The 25,751-nt window shown below is 33.8% G+C and overlaps 1 protein-coding gene across 1 annotated transcript in view; it reads left to right on the top strand.

The window, feature by feature from the left end:
• The window catches only part of LRRIQ1 (leucine-rich repeats and IQ motif containing 1), a 111,319-nt gene that overhangs the window by 68,806 nt on the left and 16,762 nt on the right, over positions 1–25,751 (top strand). Inside the window, exons 23-24 of the mRNA XM_009882621.1 lie at positions 20,579–20,711; positions 22,291–22,351. Of these exons, the coding sequence (XP_009880923.1) occupies positions 20,579–20,711; positions 22,291–22,351 (194 nt within the window). The remainder of the gene's footprint in view (positions 1–20,578; positions 20,712–22,290; positions 22,352–25,751) is intronic.

Raw genomic sequence — 25,751 nt, 5'->3', positions numbered from 1 at the left:
CCTGTTCCTGCCTGGAGACGTTTCCCTTCGTTTTGGAAAGCCAATATATGCTTTCTAAATATTACTGAAATTGCTTTTTGAATACATGAAGAGAAGGCAGTGCAACAGATTAACTATCAAAAGGCAAACATTGTAGTGACACTCTTGTTTATCTTTCATTTCAAGGACCGTTGTACTCCTTTGGCCAGCTAATAAACTGAGGGTTTTTTCAGCAATCTTTTATTGGGCGCTTACATGCAATCTGCTGAGCCTTCAAGAAGACAAGCAATACTCTTCTGCTCGACCAGAATGCAAAATTGTCCTTCTACCTGAGGCATTGCTACTTCAGATGGTGTGGCCAGAAAACACTAGGTTGTGGATTAGAACCCAGGGTGCAGCACAGAGCATTTATTTATGCGTGTGGGAGACACCATCAGACAGAACCAAGAGTTTCTAAATTTAGAATTTGGTAACGCTTTGCATGTTATCTACTACAAAGCGAAGCACCTGTATGATAATTTCAGAGTTGTGTTATCAGTCATTTCTTCCCTCACTCACATAAAAGCTTGTTTCCCATTTCCCCTCTCTCACCTTTTGACCATTCTTCCTCTTTTGCCTGGAATAGATTTCTTTGGATCTGTTCTGCGATGGGAGTTCTTTCTGTAACAAGAAGGTGGAATGCTTTCACTCTGTATCCATAAATCTTGTGGACACTGTATTTTAAGTCAAGAGAGAACACAGTCCATTGCATGGTGGAAATAAACTTCCTCCATTCAAGCCCTTTTACCTTTACAGACTGGTAGGCAGTGCTCTGGTAGAAAACTTAACTCCAATCCGTCTCCTTCATAAGCTACTCAATAAATCTAAAAAAAAAAAAAAAAAAAGCCAACCAAAAAACACATTCTAAATATTCCTGCTTTATTTCTTTAAATTGGGAAATGGGGGGAGAAACCATAGCATCAACAGCAAGTACACATGTGTTATCTGTTAAATAACAGAATCGCTACTTTTGAAAGGGGATGCCCTCGGAAGTGAAACAATTAGAACAGTTTTAGATTTTCAAACTGGAACACATCATGGTAGTGAATATTTAAGAGGTAATCTAGTTAACGTGTACGATGAATGTCTTTCGTCTTCATTGTGTCTTTAGTTTCTGTTTAAAAATACAACTAAGACAAAAAGGAATAAAAAAATTAGTGGTCTGAAAATAAAGAGTGAAAAGGAATGAGCTTGATATCTGAGGCTTGTGTGTTTCTGGGATAAAGGTTGTAACTTGCCTTCTTGTCTAAGATACTGCATCATATTGACAATGTTGTATCATGCAGTATCTGTAAAGCAATATCTAAACATAGTGAGGACACAGCATTGATGCGACATTCAACTATTTTCCTATTAACAAAGTTGTGAGGAGCTGATATGCAAAATGTTTGTATCCAGTTTTGAAAACTTCTACATAACTTTAATCCCATATCTCTAATTTGACATCAATGCTGTAGGAAAATACATTTTCCAAAGTTGAGTGACATCATAATTTTTTATTACATTTTAGAAGAGTCATCATGCTTTACTCACTGATGTTATAAAAATCCCCACAGGGCACCATCATTTCACATTTGTATCACAAAAGCACACAGAAGTGAGTCAGAGACAAACCCCTTTGTATTACACGCTTCATCAACAGCATGAGGAAACGTTCTGACAGACAAGAATTTACCATTTAATAATACAAGCAACATGTGAAGGCAGGAACCGTGGGGATGTAATTAAATGTTAGTGTATATGTGCGTGTCTATTTATGTGTATGTGTCAATACATATACATACAATGCACGTGTGTATTCACACACAAATATATGCGCATATACTGTAAGTAGGTATATGAATTCAATGAGCATAGTACTGATGCTTTTTCATTTGTATGTTTTGAAAGGAAAATATATTATGAAAAATTACTCTCTGGTGTAATTTGTAGTATCAACGTGCATTTTGTAATCCTAATGCTTTCTGTCTAGATGCTGTTTCAGTTTCTTTGAAATTAGTTTTATGCAGGTGGTCAATGTATAATACAGATTCATTAAAACTGTTATTTAAATAAATAATATTTTTGTATCATAGTTATATGTTGTGACATTAACTTCCATGGGTTATAAAGTAAGCCACAGAATATGGAAGTGTAAATATGTGTTTACTGCCTCTCTTGAGAAACTATAGCCTGATCAAAAACCTGAAGACAGATGAAAACCTGATGTGATGTACTTTTGCTTCTAATGGTTTACTGAACATTTCCTGGGATTATGTATGTTACGCTGCTTTTTTTGTTGTGATAGGGTTATGCTTCCAGCATGGTTGTTGAGTTTCAGTTAGTGCCAGTTAGTTGATAAACAAAATGCCTGCTGTTTAGTTGAATGTTCTTGAAGGGTTTTTTGTGTTTTGTAGATGGTGACATTTCAAAGATCTCAAAATTTTGGAAACATTACAAGGAACACAGATAATTTTCATCATTTCCTATTTTGCAGCAAAGCATATTTTTACAAAGCTTTGTGACTGCTTCTCCTCTTGTTGCCTGGAGGCTATTTCAGTCATTGATCTAATGTAAAATAGTCTTGACTATTTTGGATAAAGTAGATCAGGACCTGAAGGAAGAATCTATCCTTGACTCTTCCTCTTTTCTTGGGAAGTTCCAATTAGTCCTGGCTGAATGTGCATCTCTGCCAGCTGTGGGTCTGTAATTACAGGGTCTGTAATTTCATTTACACATAGGAAGGATAACTACTTTTCCAACCAACAGTGTGGGTGCTTTGTCCTGGTATAGCGGCTCAAAACTAAAGAAGGAGCCCCAAGGCCTAGTACATTGTTTTGCTACAAGCTTTGGGAACAGCATACATCTTTTGGGGTCCTCTTTAATCCATTTACCTCAACAATTTTGAGGGATTATCCAAATAATTTCTGTTCAGTGGAATGGGAAGCTGGATTCAAGGATCTGCAGAGCAAGTTAGAAGAACGCAGTAGATCAGCTGAGAGTCCAAGCAAACTATCCAAGTAGTATTGGGACATGATTCAGTTAGTTTCTCAGAACTTCATAGACTATGTTCTACTTAATTATGTAGATTAGGTGATTTATTGGCACATCCAGTACATTTATTTTTCAGTCATATACGTATCCATCAATGGCACATCTATACCATACACTTCAAAGAAGAGGAAACAATACAACTTGACTTCACCCAGGAATGTGCACAATGACCACTGCCAGGAAGTTTAACTATATTAAAAATGCATTGGACTATGTTGTCAAGATATGTTTACTGTAGTTTGGGAACTTGCAGTTCTAGTTGGCAGTACGGTATTTCCTGTCATTTTATGCTCATTGGTGACTAAAGAAAACATAATGGGTATAATGTTAAGACAGATTTCACCAATACAAATTTGATAATGCACAGATTATGCTTTCTCAGGTGGCTTTTAATTATGGAAATATTTGTTCATTTCTCTTTAAATTGTCAGTAGAAATAACATTTATTTTTCATATTGGAGCAAGAATAAGAGGTAAAATGATCTTGTGATTATGTCATATGATTGGAAGATAAATATTAAGGATCTGTTTAAAGTCGTCTGTTTTCCAGATTTCTGATAGTTCCCAATTATGAAACTCCTTGTAGTCGCAAGTGAAAAATGTTGCAAAACATTCTTATAGATTATTATTACTAGTGCTAATTAAAAATGTGAACTAGAGACTTTGGAAAGTGGTTGGTTAGGTTTACCTTTGAGTTAATTATGTGAGCTCATTAAAATACTGTTACACGATGATCAACATAGTTTCTTAGATTTTCTGTGTTATGAAATATGAATACGTTGAAGAAAAATTATATGTGGTAATTAAATGGACTTTATATTGATTCAAATCACTGCATTAGAGTTAAGGGACGGTACTGAGTGTAATGCTAATATTCATCTTGTTCTGTGATTTAAGTATTTTTTTGTTTGTTATTGAAGAGCATTTAAAAAGACATTGAACTATAGCTAATAATTTGTTAGCTGTTTTTGTCTTTTAGAAATTAGCTATTTTCAATGGAAAAATATAAATGGCATCAACCCCCAGGAAGTGCATTGTTTGTAAACATCTATTTCTAAATAAAGTCATCTTTTATTGAGCTGTGATCTGAAAAGGATTAATAACCACATTCTAAATATGGCCTTGCTGCAATTCTGCTAGCTCAATTGGCATATTTACAGTAAAATGCAATTATTACATATCTCCCAGGCTTTAAATTTGTATACCACATTAGGGCAGCAGTTTCTAAACCGTACAGCACTGACAAAAATGACAGAATAATGCGTTTCCAGCAAATGTGTGATCTGTCCCAAAATGTGATGAAAATGCATTCCAGAAACCTGTAGTGTGGAAGGGGATCTATCTTTTAAAATCAGAATTCTATGGCTTTGTTTCTTATTATTTAGTTTGAGCTCACACAACAGAACTCTCGCATTGAAATATTTTCTCATTTTAAGGAATTAATGGCTCTCCACCAGCCCTTTAACATGTAAAATGAGTAGGTTACTTGTGTCCAGTACATCCAAAAAGAGCCAGGATAAAATAAACATAAGGAGTTGGATATCTTGGAAAAAATCTGTCATGGGTTTGGGTTAATCATCTCCAGAAGAAATTCAACTTGATGCCTGAAATGTAAGACTTCTTGGAGAAAGCAGTAAAGCCTGAGGCAGTGTTGATCTGAAGGAGTGCTCTCCATGGGTCAGAGCTGCTCTGCTGGCAGAGTGCAAACCCAGTTCACAACAGCGGTACGCTGAAAAGTTGTAAAAGACTGCAGGGGCCTTACAGTGCACGCACTCAAGCTTCAGTTACATAGTTCTAGTGGCCCAGTTTCTTATTATAAAATAAGACTAAAAAATAAAATCTGTGCCTCATTTTCTAGCCTCCTGTCCATCAATGATACTGTAGGGGGTTTTTTTCAGTATTTGTAGAATGAAGCAATCCTGAAATTATCGTGTGTGTTTAAAAATAAATACGTAAAAACCATTTATGTGCATTTACGCGCATTTATTCAGTGTACTTCAGTGTCTGAATATTTATAAGTTATCTGGTCATATGACATTTTTAGTAATATTCTTGCTTTTCACATTCAGTTAAAAAAAAATAATAATCTTCTATTTGTCTGAAGTTTCCAAACAGGAGGTATTTGCCACAGGTATATACCAACTTAATATTATGTATTCTCACGGTGCTTCCAATCTTTAGGGTTCCTGTATTCACATGTTAAAGGTTTCCGACCACATATTTCAGCTGCCTCTATATTATCTCTTTGTTCATGTCTCCACTGTTTTGCAAACTGTTGTAATTTGTGGTGGTTTATTAGTGCATCAGATTTAAATGTGGTCTCGGAGCTAGAGGGAGTATTTGTTTGTTTCAACAAACTTCCAAAACTTGGATTTTATACAATGTGTGGGCTATCACCTGTGCTTTCATAGCATAGTGGTTTACCAATCTTTAACCTAGAAGGAACTGCACGTAAGGAAAAAAAAAAGTCTTACAGCTTTTTGCTAATAACTACCCAGTGATGACTTCAACAGGAATGAGATTTCATCTGAAACGTCATCAGAGGTTGCAAACCAGTTTTTCTCATTGTTGAATAAGTTAACACGGTGGTTGAGATAGTTTAATTCTGCATCTTCTGAGATTCTACCTCTCTCTTTTCTCCTTTCCTTGACATTTTATCTCCCAAAGCTTGGTAGTGTAGATATCTGCATCTCAGCCAATGTATATGTAAACAAGTTGACTCCACGTTCACAGCTTTTAATACTACATAAGGCAATCATTTGGATGAATAGACCCCTGAGTACCAAAGCATTTCAAATCCTTTTTCATTTGACCATTCAGTGACCTGATAACTATTTCCTGTCCCTAAGTAAGGTTGTGACCCAGGTCTTAGAGTGCAAGAGACAGATAATTTTAGCAACAAGTTAAATCCAAATGGATTTGGTTGGAGGGGGTAAGGGAGAATAGGTTTGGCTAAATTCCTCTAAAATAAAGTGTTACAGCACTTGGATTTAGTACGTCTAGTTGAAAGTAATTGTTGAATTTGTTGCCATCTGTTTGGATGCCTGGGGACTGTAGTCAATATTGGGGTGGTTTGTTTATTTGTTTTGCTTTTACTGAACATTACCCAGTACTCTTTTTACACTTCAAAAAAGCCAACTGCTAGTGAAGGTCATTAAAAGTGCATTTTCAAATATATTCCGAGCATCTTTCAAGCATTAAAATGATACTGATATGCAAATGGTATTTTAACCTAGGCCAGAGAAAGTGTATAGTCTATGTCCATAAAAGTATCATGAATGTTGCGTTGCACAAATGTTCATCTTGCAAAAGAATTTCCACCTGGTATGGAGCTACGAACAAGGAATATAGTGTATTCTTAGAAATATTTTATAAATGCAAATTTTGTTTCAGTTGGACAACATGATACGTTTTAGATCAGAATTAAATAAGTGTTTCGTGTAGCTATACATTTTAGTAGCAATGCCTCTGCGTATTTTAAGTACTTTCAGAGGTGAATTAAAGGAAGGCCTTCACCTCAGAGCTTTTCATTGATTTGAAAATGTAATTGATTACAGTTGCTTATAAAAGAATTCTTTTTTTCCTATTCTGTAATGGGAACTATGGTGTTATGGAGAATTAATACTATTAATGAGGTCAGAGATCTACAGCATTGCAAAAAGGTCATTTTCATGTGTTTACTATTGAGCACATATTTAAGTCTCTTTTTTATAAGTAATAATGTTGTTGAGATACATAATATGTTTTGGTAAAGTGCAACATTTTTCAAGCGTAACATTAAAATAAGACTCTAAAATTGAACTGCAGGTATTTAAAAATTTATGCTGCTCAATGCTAACTGTTATAGCAAAGTCCTACACCTTTTACAAATTTCATGTAATCTATAAAATAGTATGTATGGTGGACTTAGGTGTTTTCACAAGGAATTGCAAGTAACTCAGTTATTCTAATAATAACAACGTACAATCATGCAGTGATAGCTATGTAACTTCTATGCTGTGTTATTTCTCTAATGTACAACTTCCAACTTCATTACTTTACAGTTCAATTTTTACCATCTACCATTCAGAAACATTTTAGCAGTTGTTTGAAATTCATAGGTTTGTGCTGTTTTGATGTGCCCACTGCAAATATTTTATCTGGCTTATGTGTATAAAAAAGGTAGAAGTACTGAATTTTCCAGGTTTTTTATATATATATATATGTAAGTTTTCTCATATTCCTAAGAAAGGCTGCATATGGAGATAATATTTTTCAATAAAATATTATTTACATGACAGTCTAGAATAGTTCTTCCTTTGCAGGTTTATTGGCAGGTTAACTAATCCAACCTGGTTATAATTTTATAAATTGCTACATTTGTAGAATCTTGTAAATAACCCAGTTCAGGTAGTGAGATAAAGAAATGCAAATAACCAAATGAAAGAACTTCATTTCACTTTCACAATCATCATGAAACAAGCAGATTATACATAACTTTATTTTTTTTAATGGATTCTAAATGCAGATTAAGTGTCAGGCTTACTAAGGAGTTGACTGTTGACAATCATTTCCCTAAAGCTCCTGCCTGCTTAGTGTTTTCTGGTATGAAGCAAGCCTAGTAATTTTCAGTTTATGAAGACACCAGGGATATCTCTTTTCAAAGGTAGAATTTAGCTTTCAAAAGGGGGGAATTTAAACACTATCGTATATTTCAAAGTTAAATTTACTGAGAATTTGCTTTAGGAGCTTATGTGTATGTTGTAATTGAGAAATTAGTAGTGAATGTAAAAAGAAAGGAAGCTATGTGCTACTAAGGCAGAAAGTTCTGATTTAACCTACCAATGACCTGGCTTTGTTTGTTCAGATGACAGTTCTAAAAGTGTGCAGAGAATATTCCCTTTTAATACAGTTATTTGCCGCAAGCCGTGACCTCACTGCCTGTCAGGGAGCAGGTCTGAATTGGCCCTTTCTCTGATATCGTGACATTGCTTCTGTTGCCTCGATTGTGACCTCTGATTGCATGATACCCCTGAGAGTTCAATTTAATAAGCGTGACTCCTGACTCTTAGCCAGGTCTGCCTTCTTAGGTTTTGTCAGACTCTGCTCGTAGTCTGGTCTACATATGCTAAAACACTGCATAGGCTGTCATCATACCATGTGAGTTGTGTGCACCGTATTCAAAATTCTCTTTCAAACATCTCTCATTTATTGCAAATGGAAATATTTATACAAGCTAACTTGGAATAAATTTTAAAAGTTGCTTCTTCACCAGTTATGGCTGCTCAGGATTTGGGGGTTTTATACCTTTGTACAAATAGTTACTATTATTTCACTATATTACTAAGCGTGTGAGTTATCCGTGCATCATACTAATTCCTTACTTTGAAATTTGTTTTATTTCCCCTGTGAGAGTGTTATATATTTCTGTGACTTCCCATCAACATGTTTCTTCATTATAGAAATAGATGGGGCAAATCCCCTTTTTTCATTCCATAATTAATACAGTTGCACGAGGAGACAGTACTGATGAGTACCCAAAGCACTGAGAGATGTATTTATTCAGGACTAGTCAGGTGAAAGCTGAAGAACCTGTTTGGAATACAGAAGGTGAGTAGAATTAAGACTTTTTAAATATCATTGAAAATCAGATATCTGGTTTTAGTGACTGTTTTGCTACATCATTGCATTGTTTTCTCCTGTTTCCTCCTCTTCTAGCCGGAATCCTGAAGGAGAGTCTGTTCAGAGACCTGTCTGCCTTGAGGATGATGATGCTATTCAGACATTTCTCCAGTTTTAGTATCCCTTGATGCATTCTCTGAACCAGAATATGGAGAAGGTCAAAGATTTGAAAGAGTTTCAAGAACTGTGGTACAAGTTACAGACAAGTTTCTGTATTTACTTACATACATTTTTTGTATTCTCATTGCAGATAGATATACCTTTTTCTAGCCTCTGTATCCAGTATCTCTAACATACTGCTTCTGATCAATGTATTTAGCTTTTCCGAAAAGCAGAAAAATCTTGCTGAACAAAATAATGCTTTGTGCTCACTTTTGTAGTTAAATTAAAAAAATTTCTGTAAATTTTACCATTTAATATTTCTATATTTCTTCAACTGTTTTAAGGAATTCCGTTTGCTTTTCACTCAGATTACTTTGTGTTAAAGCTGTTATATCTTGTATGAAAATGAAACTATATCTTTCTTATAAAACAAATTCTCTGCTGTAAGGCAAAAAGTGGGTATTTTCTCGTTACATTCAAACTTGGCAATGAAATGGTGTTCATTCTTCTTCATGGCAGTGACTGTTACAGTGGAAGTAAAATCGTGGTTTGGCCAGTTAAATCATATTTAATTGATATACCAAAAAGAAATATCTGATTTAATCATGTACAAATTCCCATGTAAGTTAATACAATTTTAATAGCCTAATTTAGTCTATAAGGTTGTAAAACTCATAATATAATCGTCTGTTCCCTTCTTCTGGAGTAAATGGTGTAAGATTAGCTATTGAAGTTCCTTAATCTCAAATGGTAGTTTGCTTACCTAATTGGAATTTATGGGATTTCACTCCTTTTTAGATCAGTTCCTGTGCTATTTGCAGGAGCTTGGATAATTGGCTGCAAACAAGCAAATTTTAGAATGAATAACTGTTTTACCTGTTGTTAGGCAACAGGTAAAACAAATTATACTTTTAAGTTAATTAGTGGTGGCTGTCTTTAAAGCTATTGCAAATATAAACAGAACACACATGATGCAAATTCACCTATTCAGAATCATCACGGTATTTAACTTTTTCCCTCATTTTCAAACAAATTTTATATATACATACACACATACAATTATATATGTAAGTCAGTGAGTTGGAGAGTTTTGTAGCGAATTTAGCTTTAGTAAAAAAGAAACTAATTTAAACACACCTACTCTAAGAACAAAATATTTACAATCAAGCTTAAAGAACATTAAGTTATGTTCAGTAATAAAAATGAAGGTTTTTTTTTTGTAATTTTCTCATTTAAAAATAAGTTAAATAAAGTCTAAACAAAATTCTGTAAAAAACCAGGAGCAGTCAGGGCTAATTTATTCCTTTTTCAACTCTGATTTCTTCATTCAGTGAGGTAAATGATTCAGACCATCTCTGCATGGATAGAAAAAAAACCTGTTCCATTGTAACTATAACTGATTCAAAATCAATATAATTAGGTCAGTTCAATTCCCCTGGGGCAGAATACTCTTAGATATGTGTTGGTTTCTCTAAAATTTTATACTGTGTTTCAGTTATTGCATTTTTCATGTGTTTACAAGCTGAAAATTTCAGTCCAATTAATCAAGAAATCTATACAAATACTAAGCTCTTTGAGCCATATGACTTAAGAATTAACCTGGGGAAACTTACAGGCAAATTGTGGTTTTGTTTTGCTTTTTTTACCTGTCCTTTACAAATGAAATTCCCTTTTTTTAATAGATGCATAAGACACTGAAATTTCATATTACTTGTTTTCTTCCATGATTTATCAGCCAATTAAGTATAACTTAATAAGAAGAATTAGTACTTTTATGCCTATATTTATTTATAGTCACTCATAAGTTTAGTATTTATAGTTATTTTTAAGCTGGATATAAATATATAAGAATTGCACATGCTTGGGGATTAACTCACTTTAGATGGAGAGTCTTAAGAAAAAGAACCATGTCTATCTGAGCCTTTTTTTTCCATTGAATTCAATGAGCATTAAATCAAGCTTTGTTTATACAATGTTTGGCATAAAGACAGGCCTGATCTTCAGTGGTACCTCTGGGTTTTACTATAAAGTAAATTAAACAGCAGCCTTGCACTTAGTCTGTGTAGACTTTGTGTGTATATTTGACAACGTAGAGTAGTTCTGCTGTTATGCGTTACTGCACTGACAAAGCTGTGAATTGTTGTCACAGTACCTTCATCAAATACCAACAGGTATTTCAAGTCAACATCAGAAAGTAAGCCAGAAAAAGTTTCCCCCCCACAAAGTCAAACACTTCTGAGTTAAAAAAGATACGTATACATAGTAGAATAGATAACCAATTCACAGTTATTCATAACTGAACTACATAATGACATTAATAGAATAATTTCATTATTTCACTTTCAGTGTTAGTCTGCATTGGTAAGTGCCAGTCACATATGGCACTCATGTACATTACATGTGTTGATGAACATGAGTTCTTAAAAAGAAGTTCATATATTATTCAGATAACTATCCAGAAAAAAAAATGTTCATTCTTAGGAGTAAACATAAAAAAGACTTTTTTTACTGTACATTCCCAAGCTGTGATACAAAATTAGATATTTTAATTACTTGCTCATAAAAATTATGAGACAATTATTAATGTAGTGTAAGTCAGCTTTACTGACTAACTTCATGCTGCTCCCGAGTAATGATTTTTTTTTATTATTTGTTTTTTAATACTTGGCATATGTGTCTTCTTGTCATATAGTGACCTCAAATTGTTATTTTGAACAAATCTTTAGTTGGGTTTGGATTTTTTGATCCTTTTCCTGTACTTTTAAGTCCTTCAGTACAAACAAAACCTACCTTAATGGTTGTCACACTCAATAAAATTTACTGTATTTTGTATTTTTTGCCCTCTTGATAGGGGACAACATAGCAGTTAGACCTCTGTGCTCTTACAAAATGTTCCTTTGTATTTGTTTTTTTTGAGAATTCCTTTGGAAGATCTGATGTCTTAAATCATTTTGCTCGGTTTATTGAATTTAGAGAAAGGTATTCCTCTGGCTTGGACTCCATATGAAGTGATAATCTCTTCTTGCTTGGAAATGCTGTTTCATTACTGAGCAACTAAAGACTTCTGTTCAAGTACTTGATTGTTTCTGTCAGTTAATCTTAAGAACTGGAATGTACAGGAATAAAATCTATCAAAAAATTCTGAAAAAAAAAATAATGTTATGCATCTCTTAATTTTCTCCTGAGCAATATACAATCCATTTCTCTTTTCAGTAGAGAATGTCCATCATTGAGGGGTTTATTAATTCCCAAAGATTATGAGAAAAACTAGAGGTAGGGTCTGTACTAGGCAGACTTAGGGGATGAGACTGAAGTTATGTGAGTGTAGGCAGTAAGGATAAACAAAATAGGCTCAATCGACTTCCATATTATTTATTCCTTACATTTACTAATGGATAACTAAGCATGGAAACATTGAACTCACCATTTCAAAATATTTTTTTGCTCCTCCTTGATCTCTTTGGTTCTTCAAGGACCTCGACTGTCCAAAGATCTCTACATAACTCTTGGCTATACTCCAAATTTCCTTCTCAGCAGTGCTGTTGATGAAATTTGCCCATGCTGGGTGGCTGAAGCAGATGCTGTATAGACAACAGAACACCTTGTTCATAAATTCGCAAAAGAATAATATGAAAGTACAGCATAGTGCTGTAAGGCTTTTTTTGTGTACTTTTTGAACTTGTAAAAACCTGAGTGGATCTTGAAGAGTGGTATTTGCAGGAAGGAAAAGTTTACATCAGGAACTCATCTCTGTATGCGTGTGGATAGAATATCATCCCTGTAGATTCTCCATTTTTGCAGAGCTGGGGTTTGGTTTTGGTCTTTAAGAAACAACCAACTTAGTTTTCAAACATGAAGCTCTTTCATGTTGTTTCCCAACCTGTACATAAAACGAGTCTGCCCTTGGGTGGCTGGGCTGAGAAATGTTAGTCTCTTCTAGACGTTGTAATGCAACTTTTATCTATTTAACTTTTAGGAACCTGAGGAAGCTGCATGTGTGGGGGGTGTGTGTGTAGGTAGATGCTGAGATACTAAAGTTTTCTTTATATATACTCATCACCCTATCTGTTGTCACTGGTTTTACGTTTATTCCTGAGTAAAATACTATCTATGTTCACTTTCCCCACAGCATTAATCCAATATGAAAATTACTGGCGATCCTAATAGTAATGATGGTTATTATACGGTCACCACAATATAGGAGTCCAATGTACTGTGGCTGAAGAGTTTGATGTATGGATGCCTTCCGTACTTGCGTAGTACAAACAAAAATACCCAAAGCAGCTGATACATTTCAACTGAGTGGAGTCAGTGACTGTATAGCGTTTAATAAAAAATTTAATAAATGCAAAATCATACACTTAGTCGCCAAGGCTTGATATTTGCATTTCCAAACTTGGAAGGTTTCAAAGAAATTAGAATCTTAACATTTCCAAATATTTGTGCAGTTTATTCTCCTGGTTTTTCTTCTGCTTTTCTATGGTGAAAAATTCCCATGGCCTTTGTCATTCATTGAGGTTAAAAAAAATTAACTATAACTATATTCCAGTGTTAAATGACTGCTGTAGCATTCTGAATAAATAATCCAATTTTGCTGAATATTTCCTCGATATGAATGTGCTTCAACAGTAGTCTACATAACTCTAAATGCAATGTTTTAATCAAATAGCAGAATACTGTTTTGGTTTATGGCTTATTTTTTTTAAAGAAATGATTCTTTATTTGGTGGACAAGAGAATCTCATGCAATTTGTTAGAGTGTGGGCCGGTATTAAAGCAGTGCACTACTGTTCCTTTGTTTTGTCTTCCCATCTCTATGACTTATTTTTAATTGACCAAAGCAACCTATTGTTACATTATTATTGTTATTAACCCTCCACTGTTCAATCCCTATATCTTTCTCAAATAGATCTTCAGTTTCTTATCCCAGTATTCACTGCCTGAATCAGATCAGAACAGTCATAAATTAGCAAAAAATTAAATCAGTAATTGCATGTGTGGCAGCTTCCTGTACACGCCTCAGGTGAAATATTTCTCTAGGTTTATAGATCAGCTCAGAAAGGTTTTGTGGGTTTTAGGAAATATCATTATATTGTTATGAAGGAAATTATAGAAGATAAATGAGAAATTGTGTTTAATATAAATGAAGGACTACAGAAAGTGGTGACAGCCCATAAAAGTTGTGAAAGTTGGATAAATTGGAAGGAATGGTGTTTACTGCTGCCTCGAAGTCAGTGCCAGGAAAGTGAAGCTTATGAAGCAATTCAAAGGAAAAGGTACCACGTTCACAAGAAGAGTGAAAGACATAAGCAATTTAATATGGAGTAGTAGTTTGCAATATATTTGTGTGATGAGAGGGTTGCAGTGAAAGAGATTCAATAATCAGGAAATACTGGGAGAACTTCATCGACATTATTGTGATGTGAATAGAGAGAAATAACTTTAAATGAGGTGTCTTAAAAGTACACCGTTGAAGATTAAGTAAGACTTGGATTTGCCTCAATGTGGGGAACGGAACAATAAGCTAGGGATAAATACTAATTACTACAGACAAAAAGTGGCCGCGGTGTATTCTGCAGAGGCAGGAATAAGTGGCAAAGTAGAAAGGAATGTGTGACAAGGCCCAAGTATGAAATCCTGTTTTCCTTGAATTCAGAAGCTGAAATCTGTGCGGTTTCAGTGGTTTAGAAACCTCAGTGAAAGGGCTCAGCTTTTACATAACCTAATAATAAGACATTGAAGAGATAACACAGAAAGCGCAGGCTGACACGTGGTAACCACTGAAACAGGATGAACGAAGTAGGTGAAGCTTTATTACTGGTGTTAATCACCCAGAAATAGAGCACAGTGTAAAAGACAGCAAAAACCAGAAATGAAAACGGAGAAAAAGGACAGCCAAAATAAAGACTATGGTCTTAACTGAGAGTGTGGTGAATACCTGGATTCGGAGCAGGAAGAATGAGTGTAAGGGTGAGGTCAGGAACAGTTATGTGGTAAAAAGGAGATGATTACAATAGCAGATGAAGAGATTAGAGAAGAGAAGGAGGGTTGCATATGGAATAGTAATACAGTAGACTTTATTTATAGTCTGAAAAATATCTGAAATACCTGCTGAAAACAGAAACATGGCACAGTTTTTACAAAAAAAAAAAAAAAAATCAGAAATATTTTTTTTCCTTTCGCCAATCTCTTTTATAATTTTTGAAAGACATGTTCTTGTGCGTTGATCGGCACTCCTGTGTTCAAAACTACTTGTGATGTAATTGATAATGCATTTTTAAGCATCAAGAAATTTTGCATGTCATAACCTGATGTGGTATTCTGCTGAAAAAGTTCTATTTCATCTTTTATTCAGCTGTGAACTCACTCAGACACTGCTATATTTTTATTTCATTCATTCTAGTCCTAGAGTCCTACTTGATTTAGTCAAAAGTTACTCAGATGAAAATGTAGCAGATGTAAATTAACTAATCTGTGGAGTATAGCTATGTCACAAACAAGTTTCTGTGTTTTTAAAGTAGAAATGTACGTGTTTCACTATTTGAAAATTCCAGACCTGACTTGTAGATAAGCAAACATTATCTGGAGATACTATAATTTTAAGTGAATAGAAATCTGTATCAATTACAGCCACATTATACTACCAACTGTCTGGAAGTCCTATGTATATTGCTAATATAAATATACTCACTGAGTACCCATGAGCATGCTAAAGACCACTCTAAATACCATTCTTTTTCCAAAACCAGTATTTTGGTCATGTAGTGATTGCTATGTAGCGCTTCGGGGTATTTAGTGACTTCTGACAAAGTAGACTTCTGACAAGTGTGTCAAGCTTTTTGTGGAAGAGAAGACATTTCTTTCATTTCTCTTACATTTTGCTATAAATTTCTGGATGGTTTGGGGGGTGGAGGTGGGGAGATTGTGGTGGGTTTTTTATTACTGCTATTTTCCTCTTTCCAAATTCTTCAGTTTCTTACCTTGGTAGCAATGATATTACTCATGTTGTTCTTGTTTTCTGTTCTGACTGTATTATACAGATTGTGACAGAAATAGGGTCATTTTGTTTGTTGACTCGTATATGGAGAAAATGAGATAAAAAGTTGGATTTTAGGTTTGGTATTTCAAGATTATTTATTACTGTGTATTATAACATGACTTTACAGAAAACAGCAGAAGTTATAAAAATCACCACAAGATATATATAATTTTAATTTTCATTCAGAATAATATTTTTATATTGTTTTGTACACTGATACACAGACTCACCCCCCCATAACATACATTGCTGACCAGCAATGTGTACCAGAATACTGACAGATAAGAAAAAAAATCAATGTATTAATAGCATAGATGTTAATTTTATACCTAAGATCAACTACTTAATTCCTATATTAAAAGCACGATTTCCAGAATACATATTGAGAAAATTAACTCTGGCCACAGATTTTTTATATTAAGGGAGGAAAACTTAGAATGCTGAAGAAATTCCGAGACCTTCTTTGGCATTATATGTCTTAGTTTTCTTAGTCTCTTACTTTATTTGTATTGTACTGCGTATGAAGCAAGTTTTGAACTCTAAACACAACATTTAACTGTAAAAGGTTGGATGCAGTGCAGAATTCTCCACATATTTCTCAGTTTCAAGAAACATATGACATATTAAAGTTAGACCTTTTATCTTGCCATCATCAACAAACAGATTGGAGCAAAAAAAAAAAAATCACTGTGTTGAATCGAGTACCTCAGCGTCCTTTTGCATATAAATTGGCAGAGTTCAGTAGCTAACTGGGATTTACAAGAATTAAGATCGGTGTTTCCTGGGCATAGAATCTGAAAACTAAAATGCAAAATCCGAAAGATCTCCCTGAACATAGACATTGTATAACCATCTTCTTTTTGCGTACTGGCTTGCTGTTAGGAACACCTGCCCTAGCACTGGGGAACATGAGTATGAGGTGCTCCTTAAGCAGTGGGAAACTGGTTTCAGATACTACTTAGCCTAGTGAGATTTGACTCTCCAGCTTCCACATGCCAAGCTATTCCCTTTGGGTATGTTTCAGTCCTCTTTTTAAAGCTGACTGCTACAGCTGAGCACACGAGATGCATCAATCTTGAAGAAAAACCTATGAGAAGATAACTGACTCTATCTAGAACTTAGGGCACTTCAGCAGAAGTAGTTCACAGATTCTTAGTCCTTCTTCTTTAACTCACGGAATGGATTATCCAGAGAGAGTCTAATTTAAAGTACATAAGTAGTATCTATGTTTTAAACTGAACACTAGTCATGCTGTCTCAGAGGATACCCAGCAAACAAATATGACAGATGGAGGATGACATTTTTCTGCATCCCAAAGTTCAGGTTCTTATGGGTTTGCATGTTGATTTGGGTACGTAGAAAATAATTTGTTATTTTCCTGTGATGTTCAGTTCCAAGGAGATTTCGGGTACCCAGGCTCTTCTAAATAAGTTCTCCCTACTTAGATGCCCAAATTCTGTAGAAAAATGGAGGTAGGTGCCCCTGAAAGCTGCACTGGATCTGGCCTAAGTGCAGAATATGTGTGTGGATGATTAATTGGCAACACCTAAAAATCATTACTGTATTAATGCCAAATGTAAGACTATTCCAATCTTAAATTATTAACGTGTGTGTCGTAAAAAAAGACAAAAAGATCGAAAGCTTAGCAGTGATAATCTAATGAGGGTACACTACTTTAAATACCTCTGAGATTAATTTGTTTTTTGACGGAGTTGTGCCTTCTTTGATGTATTCCTTTTTTCTTTGATATTCTAAGAGTTGTCTGGGCTTAACAATTAAACATTATGGGTCTGATCCATTTCAAAGATGCAGAATGCTTACAGCTCTTTGGAACTTCTGTGGAATTTGTGAGTGTTAGTACTTCTACAAAATCAGGTCCAGGTTTTTAAAAATACCAGAGCCCTAATTTGAGAAAGCTATCAAGCAAATGCATGTTAATGATACTGATACACCAGATCCTCAAACACATGATGTTCATAAGTGGAATAGAAAGTCATGATGCTGTGTTTTAATTCATAACATAGTATTTTTTCATAAGAGAGTATTTTTTCATAAGAGAGATGTTACTATTAAAAAGTAAGAGTATGGGTATGTTCCAAATAAGAAAATAGAATAGTTTTCTGCTGCATTATTAAACAAATTATTGAACAGTGTCTTGGTCACTTTCTTGTTTCAATAATGTTTTGATAATTAACATGCAAAAATAAATAGAAATAAATTAAAAATAAAATAAAATCTTATTAAATGAAACCAGTTGTGTTTCAAACATAATTCAGTCAAAAGTTCAAACTGCAACTAAGGCAAATTATTAAAAATCATTTTGGAAAAATAGCTTGCCAAGTTAAAAGTATTCAATTTTTTGTAAGTTTTATCATGGCTTATTGCATGTGCATCTTCTTTTGACCATCACTGACACACAGACTCAGACGTGAACTTCTAGTATGGATTTTAAATCACTACATTGATTTCCCTTTTAATGAAGGAAAAGATAACAAACATTTTAGTAAATGCATAAATAACACTGATCCTTTTAATAGGAAGAAGTAATTCTCCTGAGAAAGATGGTAATACTGGACCAATTTTTATGTAAATACAAATTAAAAAACCCTAAAGATAATTTCTTGGGGAATTAGTCCTCACTGGAGAACATATGCACAATGCTCTTACGAAGTCATGCAGAATGTTTCTTACTCCTGTTATAAATTAGCATCTTCTTCATCTGAAGATCTGTAAGGGTACCAGCATGTTGCAGACTTGGAACCTATACATTTTCAACATGTAAAGGTCAGAAAACCGTACTCCTGAACCAGGAACACGGGAAAGCAATATCATAAATGTAGAAAAGAAGAAATGGTTCCCACTTTAATTAAGGAAAGTGATGAACTCTGTAATTAGGACTCTGTATTTTAATATATGGCACTGATTAAGCCTCTGCTTGACCCTTTTAGTCAGCCCTCACAACCTCATTTGGGTGGATACAGTGACTGTCCATCCAAGCTTTTTATTCTCTGTCTTCCTAGGGAGGTAAATGAAAGATCTTTACAACAACTGAGGATAAATTCTTCTGCCTAAATTGTAATCTGTGAGTCACTAACAAGACATATGTGACTTCATATTCTGGACCAGGATTTTGATGGGCTCATTATGGGTTTGGCAATTGAACATGTTCAGCCTAAGGAATGGATGTGGTTTGAGTAGAGATTCTCTATACCAAGATAAATGGAGAGCGCAACCAAAACACATTTGTTTCAGACAATGAAATAAGAAGCTATGATGCTTTAACAATATTCCCTTGGAAGTGAAAGATTAAATCAATGAGCTCACTGCAAAGACAGGTAAAATGCAAGTGAGGAACTGCATTTTGCAGTTTATGCAAAATAGATTATAATTGTTACAGAAGGATAAGTTTAAAAAATACTACAGGTAAAGTAGCAAACCTCTTAAAAGGTGAGTTAGTGAACTGTAACTTCAGTTTATGTTGTCAAAACATGAATGAAAACTAAGGCTTAAAATAAGGAGTATAAGGAAACCATTCACCTCAAAGGCAGTTCTGACATCCCCCCCCACCTCCTTTTACAGTTATTGATAGTTAAATATTGCCATAGTGGGCGAATGGACTTGATTCAGAGTGAAGTGACCTATGTTTGTTGCTGGTTCCAGAGCAAAAGGACAGGTATGCTCCTACAGTTTACTAAGCGACTTTTAGTAGCTGCTAAATTCACCTATCTCTGAGAGAAAGACAAATCTTTGAAAGGAAAAAAGGAATAATCAGGAAGAGGGAGGATAACTCAATGTCATCTGAAATGACACTGAAGTGAAAACCAAAAAGCTTTTGTACCAAAAAAAAAAAGTTTTCTGCTGTCTCATGAAAGTCCTGAGTTGAAGGTGCCAAAAAGACGTAACTTACAAAGTGGATGTATAAGGACAGAAAATAGAAAGCTATTCTAATCCATGAATGTCCCCGTGCAACAATGATGCTTCCTCTGCAGGCTTGTCCAACTCTATCATCCCTTTCCTTATGCTTCAGAATGTATCTGGTATTCACCAGAATGGTCCCAAAAGCTGAAGGGTCTCCAGAATTGTACAGCTTTTTTTCATAATGCCACTATTTTATTCTCTGTCTTTGTGTGTCTTTTGTGATCCAAAAGTAGATAGCTATTTGTAAAAAATAATTGCATTTATGTACACAATTGCTTTGAAATCCAATATCAGAAAGTGCCATTAAAGTGTCTTAATAAATCATATCAGTAAAAGATAGATCAGACTGCCATGTGTCCGGTCTTGCATATAATGGTGATTTTTTTTACCTCATAGATTGGTAAATAGAATTATAAATATACATGAATCTGTATTTTTAAGCATAGAGATAGCACAGTAAGCAACATTCACAGAGGCTATGACAAGCATTTTGTGTATAATATGTATTTCCATATATATTTCAGAATAAAGGAGAATCTTATTTCCCCATAAAAACATATTTATTCAAAAGGCCAATATTTGATCTCAAAAGATAAAATAAACCATCAAATTAAAATAAAATTTAAAAGTATTTCTTGAATATATCTGAAGAAATTTAGGTTAGTTTGATTCTCTGCAAGAAAAGGAAGTAATTGCCTTTTTTCTTTTGTAAAAGGAGATAAGCTCAAAGTTTATCTGAGGAAGCTTAAAAAAAAAGTTATATTTTAAAATAATAATGAAAGACAGGAGTATCTTTTTTCATCCCCAGGTAAAAAAGAAGAATTTGCTCAGCTGGATACTACTTTAGATGAGAAATTACAAAGGAGAAAAGACTTTACATACCAGTGGCTTCATACCCAGCTTTTGGATTATGAAGCAGCCAGTTCCAGACATATGAAGTGGTGAGATCACTGCCTTTAAATTAGATTTTTTTAAATTTTAAATTTATCTTGTAAAGTGAAACCTAGGTTAATAGTTCTAAAACAAACATGATTTTGTAGCTAGCAGACAGTACACCGTATTTCCAGGTCCCAAGCATGGTACCCTTTAGAATTGGTTTAGTAGTCATTGTACAGGTACTTCTTCCACAGTGATAATGAAATGATATACAGTGCAGAATCTTATGATAAATATCTGCATACCTTTATGCTAGCAATGAATTGTTTTTTATATTCTAAAAAGTATAGAAAAAAGTGCTTATTCATCATATATTTTATAACTTTATTGGTATATATTATGGTTTTATGTAATTAGATTAACTGTAACATTACCTATATTGTTAGATTTAATTAAGGAAGTAAAACCTCCACTTTTTAACTAGGTAGTATGTATTTACATTTTGTCTTCAAAACATAAACCCAACTTCTACATGTCTGCAGTATACTTTAGTAAACTGTTGTAAACATGTTCCTTCTATATTTACTTTTGGTTATTAAACACATAAAATATCAATACAGTTAAAGAAAAGGTTAATCTCATTCCCTAAACTAACATAATGACATAGTAAGTATATTTTTGTCATAAATTCAATATAAACCATTGATATCTTAGTGAAGTCATTAGTAGACACAATGCCAAGCACCTCTAATAAAACCAAACAAGGTGTCAGTAGGCAAGCAATGGATTTAGTGTAAGCATTTAAACTTTATTTTCATTAAAAATGTATTTAATTTGTAATGAAATGGACTGCATATTGTTATGTTTTGTATGGAAAAAATATTCCATATTTCTAAATTGTATCAAGGACTGTAGGAAGTATATGCAGCACATATTCCTTAGTTATCTGTCAGTTGTGATCCATAATAGTGAAACACTCCAAGTGTTTATTTACGATAACTGTCATGACTTTTAATTTGAATGAAAACACTGGAACAGAACACGTAATGATGTTTGAAAGTAAGAAGACATGGAAATTTATAAAAGAATTTTTTTTAAATGTTATTATGTTACCTCTGCAGGTGTGTGCTATGCACTAGTATTTGTACTGACATTTCTTAAGATTATGATGCCATTTTTGAATGTGGCAAAAGTCCCACTGATCTCCACTGGAACATAACTGGTAGACTGTTTAGAACAGCTGATACATTTATGTAACTGAAAACAATTTTATTCCTACGTAAAGTAATTGAACAACTGATTTGGCTGCAATTTATGTCAGTATATGCAAAAATTCATGCATGGTTGCATTTATTGATATTTATATTTTTAAATTAGTATTCTAACATAGGAATAAACACTATTGGTTGTTAATAGTGTCTTGTTTTTAATGTTAAGTACAAATATTTTAATATTAATTACTCTGATGCTTTAACATTTTCAATAAATCTTAATTACTCCAATGCATCTTAACCATGGAATTATTTTAAGTAGTATCATTTCTACCAAAGCAGGAGTGCTCCAGGAAAAGATTCCGTCCAGGTATTTTAAATAAATCCCAGTACAGTGGGATTTATTGAAATTTCTATTCTACTTTTTTCCCAGCTGTCGTTTTTTGCCTGAGTTAGATCCTGCAATACGTGACAGTAGACGAGTACAACTTGTGGTAAGAACTTGTTTCCTTGTGGGATTTTGCAGAATTCAGCTATGCCTTGATGGTGTTTCCAAATGCATACTTGGTGTAAAAACAACCAGGAGATTTTTTTCATTGAGTATAATTCTTTAGTGTTGTCTCTATTTGGCAATCAAGTCGCCCATTGATGGAGATCAGAAGAAAAAGTTTGAGCACAAGAAGCCATGTGTGTACATCGGGTTCTAGTTTCATAATCTGATACTGGTTTTGTTTTTTAAGACATCAAATGCTACTGTGTGTTTCATAAAGCTTCTAAATCAACCTTTTAAAAATGTTTAAAAAAATTAAATACGGGTTGGCACTAATTACATTATTGACTGAAAACATGTATTCTTGTCAATCAGACAAGTTTAACTGTTCCGAAATCAATCTAATATGCCCACAGTGTCATTTATTAAAAGACAGTAAGTTGGACTAGCATAGTCCATTAAAAACAGTGTAGGAATTCAAACATATTCCTACAATTTCTTTTCTATAGGTTTTACATCATAAAATACCCTCTACTCTTTTCATGATTCATTCTTTTCTTTGCAGCATTTAAAAAAAAAAAAATCGTATTTTCTGAAATGGGTAGTTTTTTAGGTTGTCAGCAGGGGGGATATGAGCAATTTAATAATCTGAAGATTTACTAAATGAAAAGACTCAGTGTCAGAGATACACAAAAGTTCCTTTGATAATGAGCAGTATTATGATGCCTACAGGCCAATTTATACTATATATATACACACACACACACACACTTTGTTGATATAATTATGTGGGGGTTAAAAAACTGGGGCAAAAGCTTACTAACTGTACAGAATTAGTGTCTTATATTCATATAAATAATGTAAAATGTTGCTTAAAAAGTATTGCCGAGTTAGATGATGTGTCATATGCCTCATTCTGTACTCTGAGTAATCTTGGCTCTTTCTAACTTCTGTCTTCCTTAGATTGACGACCTATGCAATATGCATGTTTTGGAAATGCTTCCATAAACTCTTCTAAAATTCACTGTTGAAAATAAACTTTTAAGACCTAGATATTACTATTACTATTTTCTTTAGGTCAGATTTTGTCAAAGATTTTTCTCTGGTGTGGAATGTGTCCAATTCTTAGGTTGCTGTTGAAGTTTACTGTCTGAAATCACGAACCAGGCGACTGCTGTGATGGGTTGTGGTTGCAGCAGCACTAATAGTTATTTGTTAGGTAAAGTCTAAAACAGTAATTGCTCTAATTTGAGCAAATCATAATCTAATAATGTTATCTAAATTACACATGATGTAATTATCGGTAAGCATAAGTGCACATAGGTAGATTGTATCTTATTTACAATAAGCAGTTTTGTCCACAAAATACTGCTGCAATCCCACAACAGTATTATGTGGTGTGCCCACATAACTGGCAATGTTACGGGATTGTCACAGCCTGTGCCACATAATTACATAGCTGTTCCACATGAATGAAATACAGAGAAAAATGCAACAGGAGGTCAAAAAATAGAAAAAGGAATAAAATGTATATCTAATGTAGAACGCATTACTGTAGAAGGCAAGGAAATAATGATGTGGTTTGTACACACAGACAGCTGGAGAATTATGGTTTTAAAATTTGTATGGGTTCTCCTAACGTTTAAAGGTTGAAATGTGAACATACTACTAATGCTTTTGCACAGTAACACAGTTAAAAGCTATGAAATCATGACAAAAATGAAGTTAACGCTTAGCTGCAATCATTATCAGAAAGTAGGAAAAGTTCTGGTAAGCTGAAAGAAAGAGGAAAATAGACATTAAAAAAAAAAAAAAGGTCATTAGAAGAGGAAAACATTCCTGGCCATTTCCAGTAGTTTATTCATATGTCATATCCTCGATCATAAAGTTTCCTGGTATGTAATAGGATCCCTCGTTTGTATGTGTTACATAAGCCTGCATTCTGAAAGTACTAAATTAGTATAATTTTCTAACTCATATTTGTGCACATTCCAAGAATTTAAGACATTCTTTTTCATGGATACAAAATGGTACTTCAATGGTTGTTTATTAACAACAAAGTCTTAGCCCATCTCATTGGGCAATAAACCCTATGTAGTAACCTGCAGTAAATCTACGACCTTATTATATTAATCTTGATTATTTTGATGATTTTGCTTACTACGACGACTACTACTACATAAGTGCTTAGGAAGGTATGCTGACTTACAATTTAAATTGGGCACTTGAAATTAATATGATTTTGCTGAATGACAAGCAGGATAGACTTCCTGATTCATCTTTGTATGTAGTTTTAAGTTACTTATATGGTTAACCACTTCACTATTAATCAGTATCTCCAAATCATTAAGATACAACGAATTTAAAAGCAATTTTTACCTTGGAAGGTTACAGAATAACTTGATAATTTAGCATAGGAATAGACAAATATTCAGATGCGGAGCTGTATTCAAGGAAAAGATTCCTCCGCATTGAAATTAATTTCAGATTACTTGGAAAAAAACAGTTTGTAGCAATAAAAATAGGGGAAAAAAAATCTGAAAAGTTAAATATGGTGATGACTACAGATAGAAGTTCAATACTGCACTCTGTGAAAAAATGTACCAGTATCTTAAATTTCTTCCAAATTTTTGGCTCTAAGCTATAAATGTAAAAGGGAAGGTTTTAATTAACTTCAGAGGACTTTCAATCAGGTTCTTTACAAACCTGAAATTAAGTTTGCTCCAGTGATTAATACAACCTTAAATATTACTCTGACTGTAATTGGGTGAAAACACTTATCTTTATTTGAAATAAAATAAGAAATATTTTACATCAGAGAGCCAGACATCCCTATTAAAATCTATCATGTAACACTGAATATTGTTGTCTACAAGATGATGAAACCTCAGGTTCTATGGTGACAGGGATTGAATAATAATTCCCTGGAAAGGTTAGTTGTTTAAAATACTGTGTCCTCCTGGGTCTCTGGGAAACGGGACATCTGAAAACTTCTGCTGTGTGTTGAAACAGGTTAGATGGAAATAAAAGCGATCAATTCCATTGGTTTGAATCTCTCTGAACATCACAGTGATTGCATTATTTCTGCTAAGGAAAGACTAAAAGCTTTCTATTTAAAGATTTTGAACATATGGAGCTCTCGTAAGCTTAAAGCAACTGTAAATATTAAGGCAAAAAATATAAAGAGTTGGCAAGATAAAAGTGTTATTCTTTTCAAAGTTTCTTGACACTGCTATGGAAGAGAAAATAAAATATTGATGTTAACAGCAAGAATACAGCCTGCTACCTGTGGAAAAAAAAAAAAATTAAAATCATGGTCATTAAACATATAAAAGGCAAGTATCAGAAAACAAGGGATAAAATTTCTGTGCTGACACAAAGGGTACGCAGTCACTAAGGAAGAG

The sequence above is a fragment of the Charadrius vociferus genome, unplaced genomic scaffold, assembly GCF_000708025.1.
Source record: "Charadrius vociferus isolate BGI_N301 unplaced genomic scaffold, ASM70802v2 scaffold72, whole genome shotgun sequence".
In the NCBI taxonomy this organism is placed as follows: Eukaryota; Metazoa; Chordata; class Aves; order Charadriiformes; family Charadriidae; genus Charadrius; species Charadrius vociferus.
The sequence above is the reverse complement of the archived record's forward strand: the minus strand, read 5'-3'. Positions and strand labels throughout refer to the sequence as shown.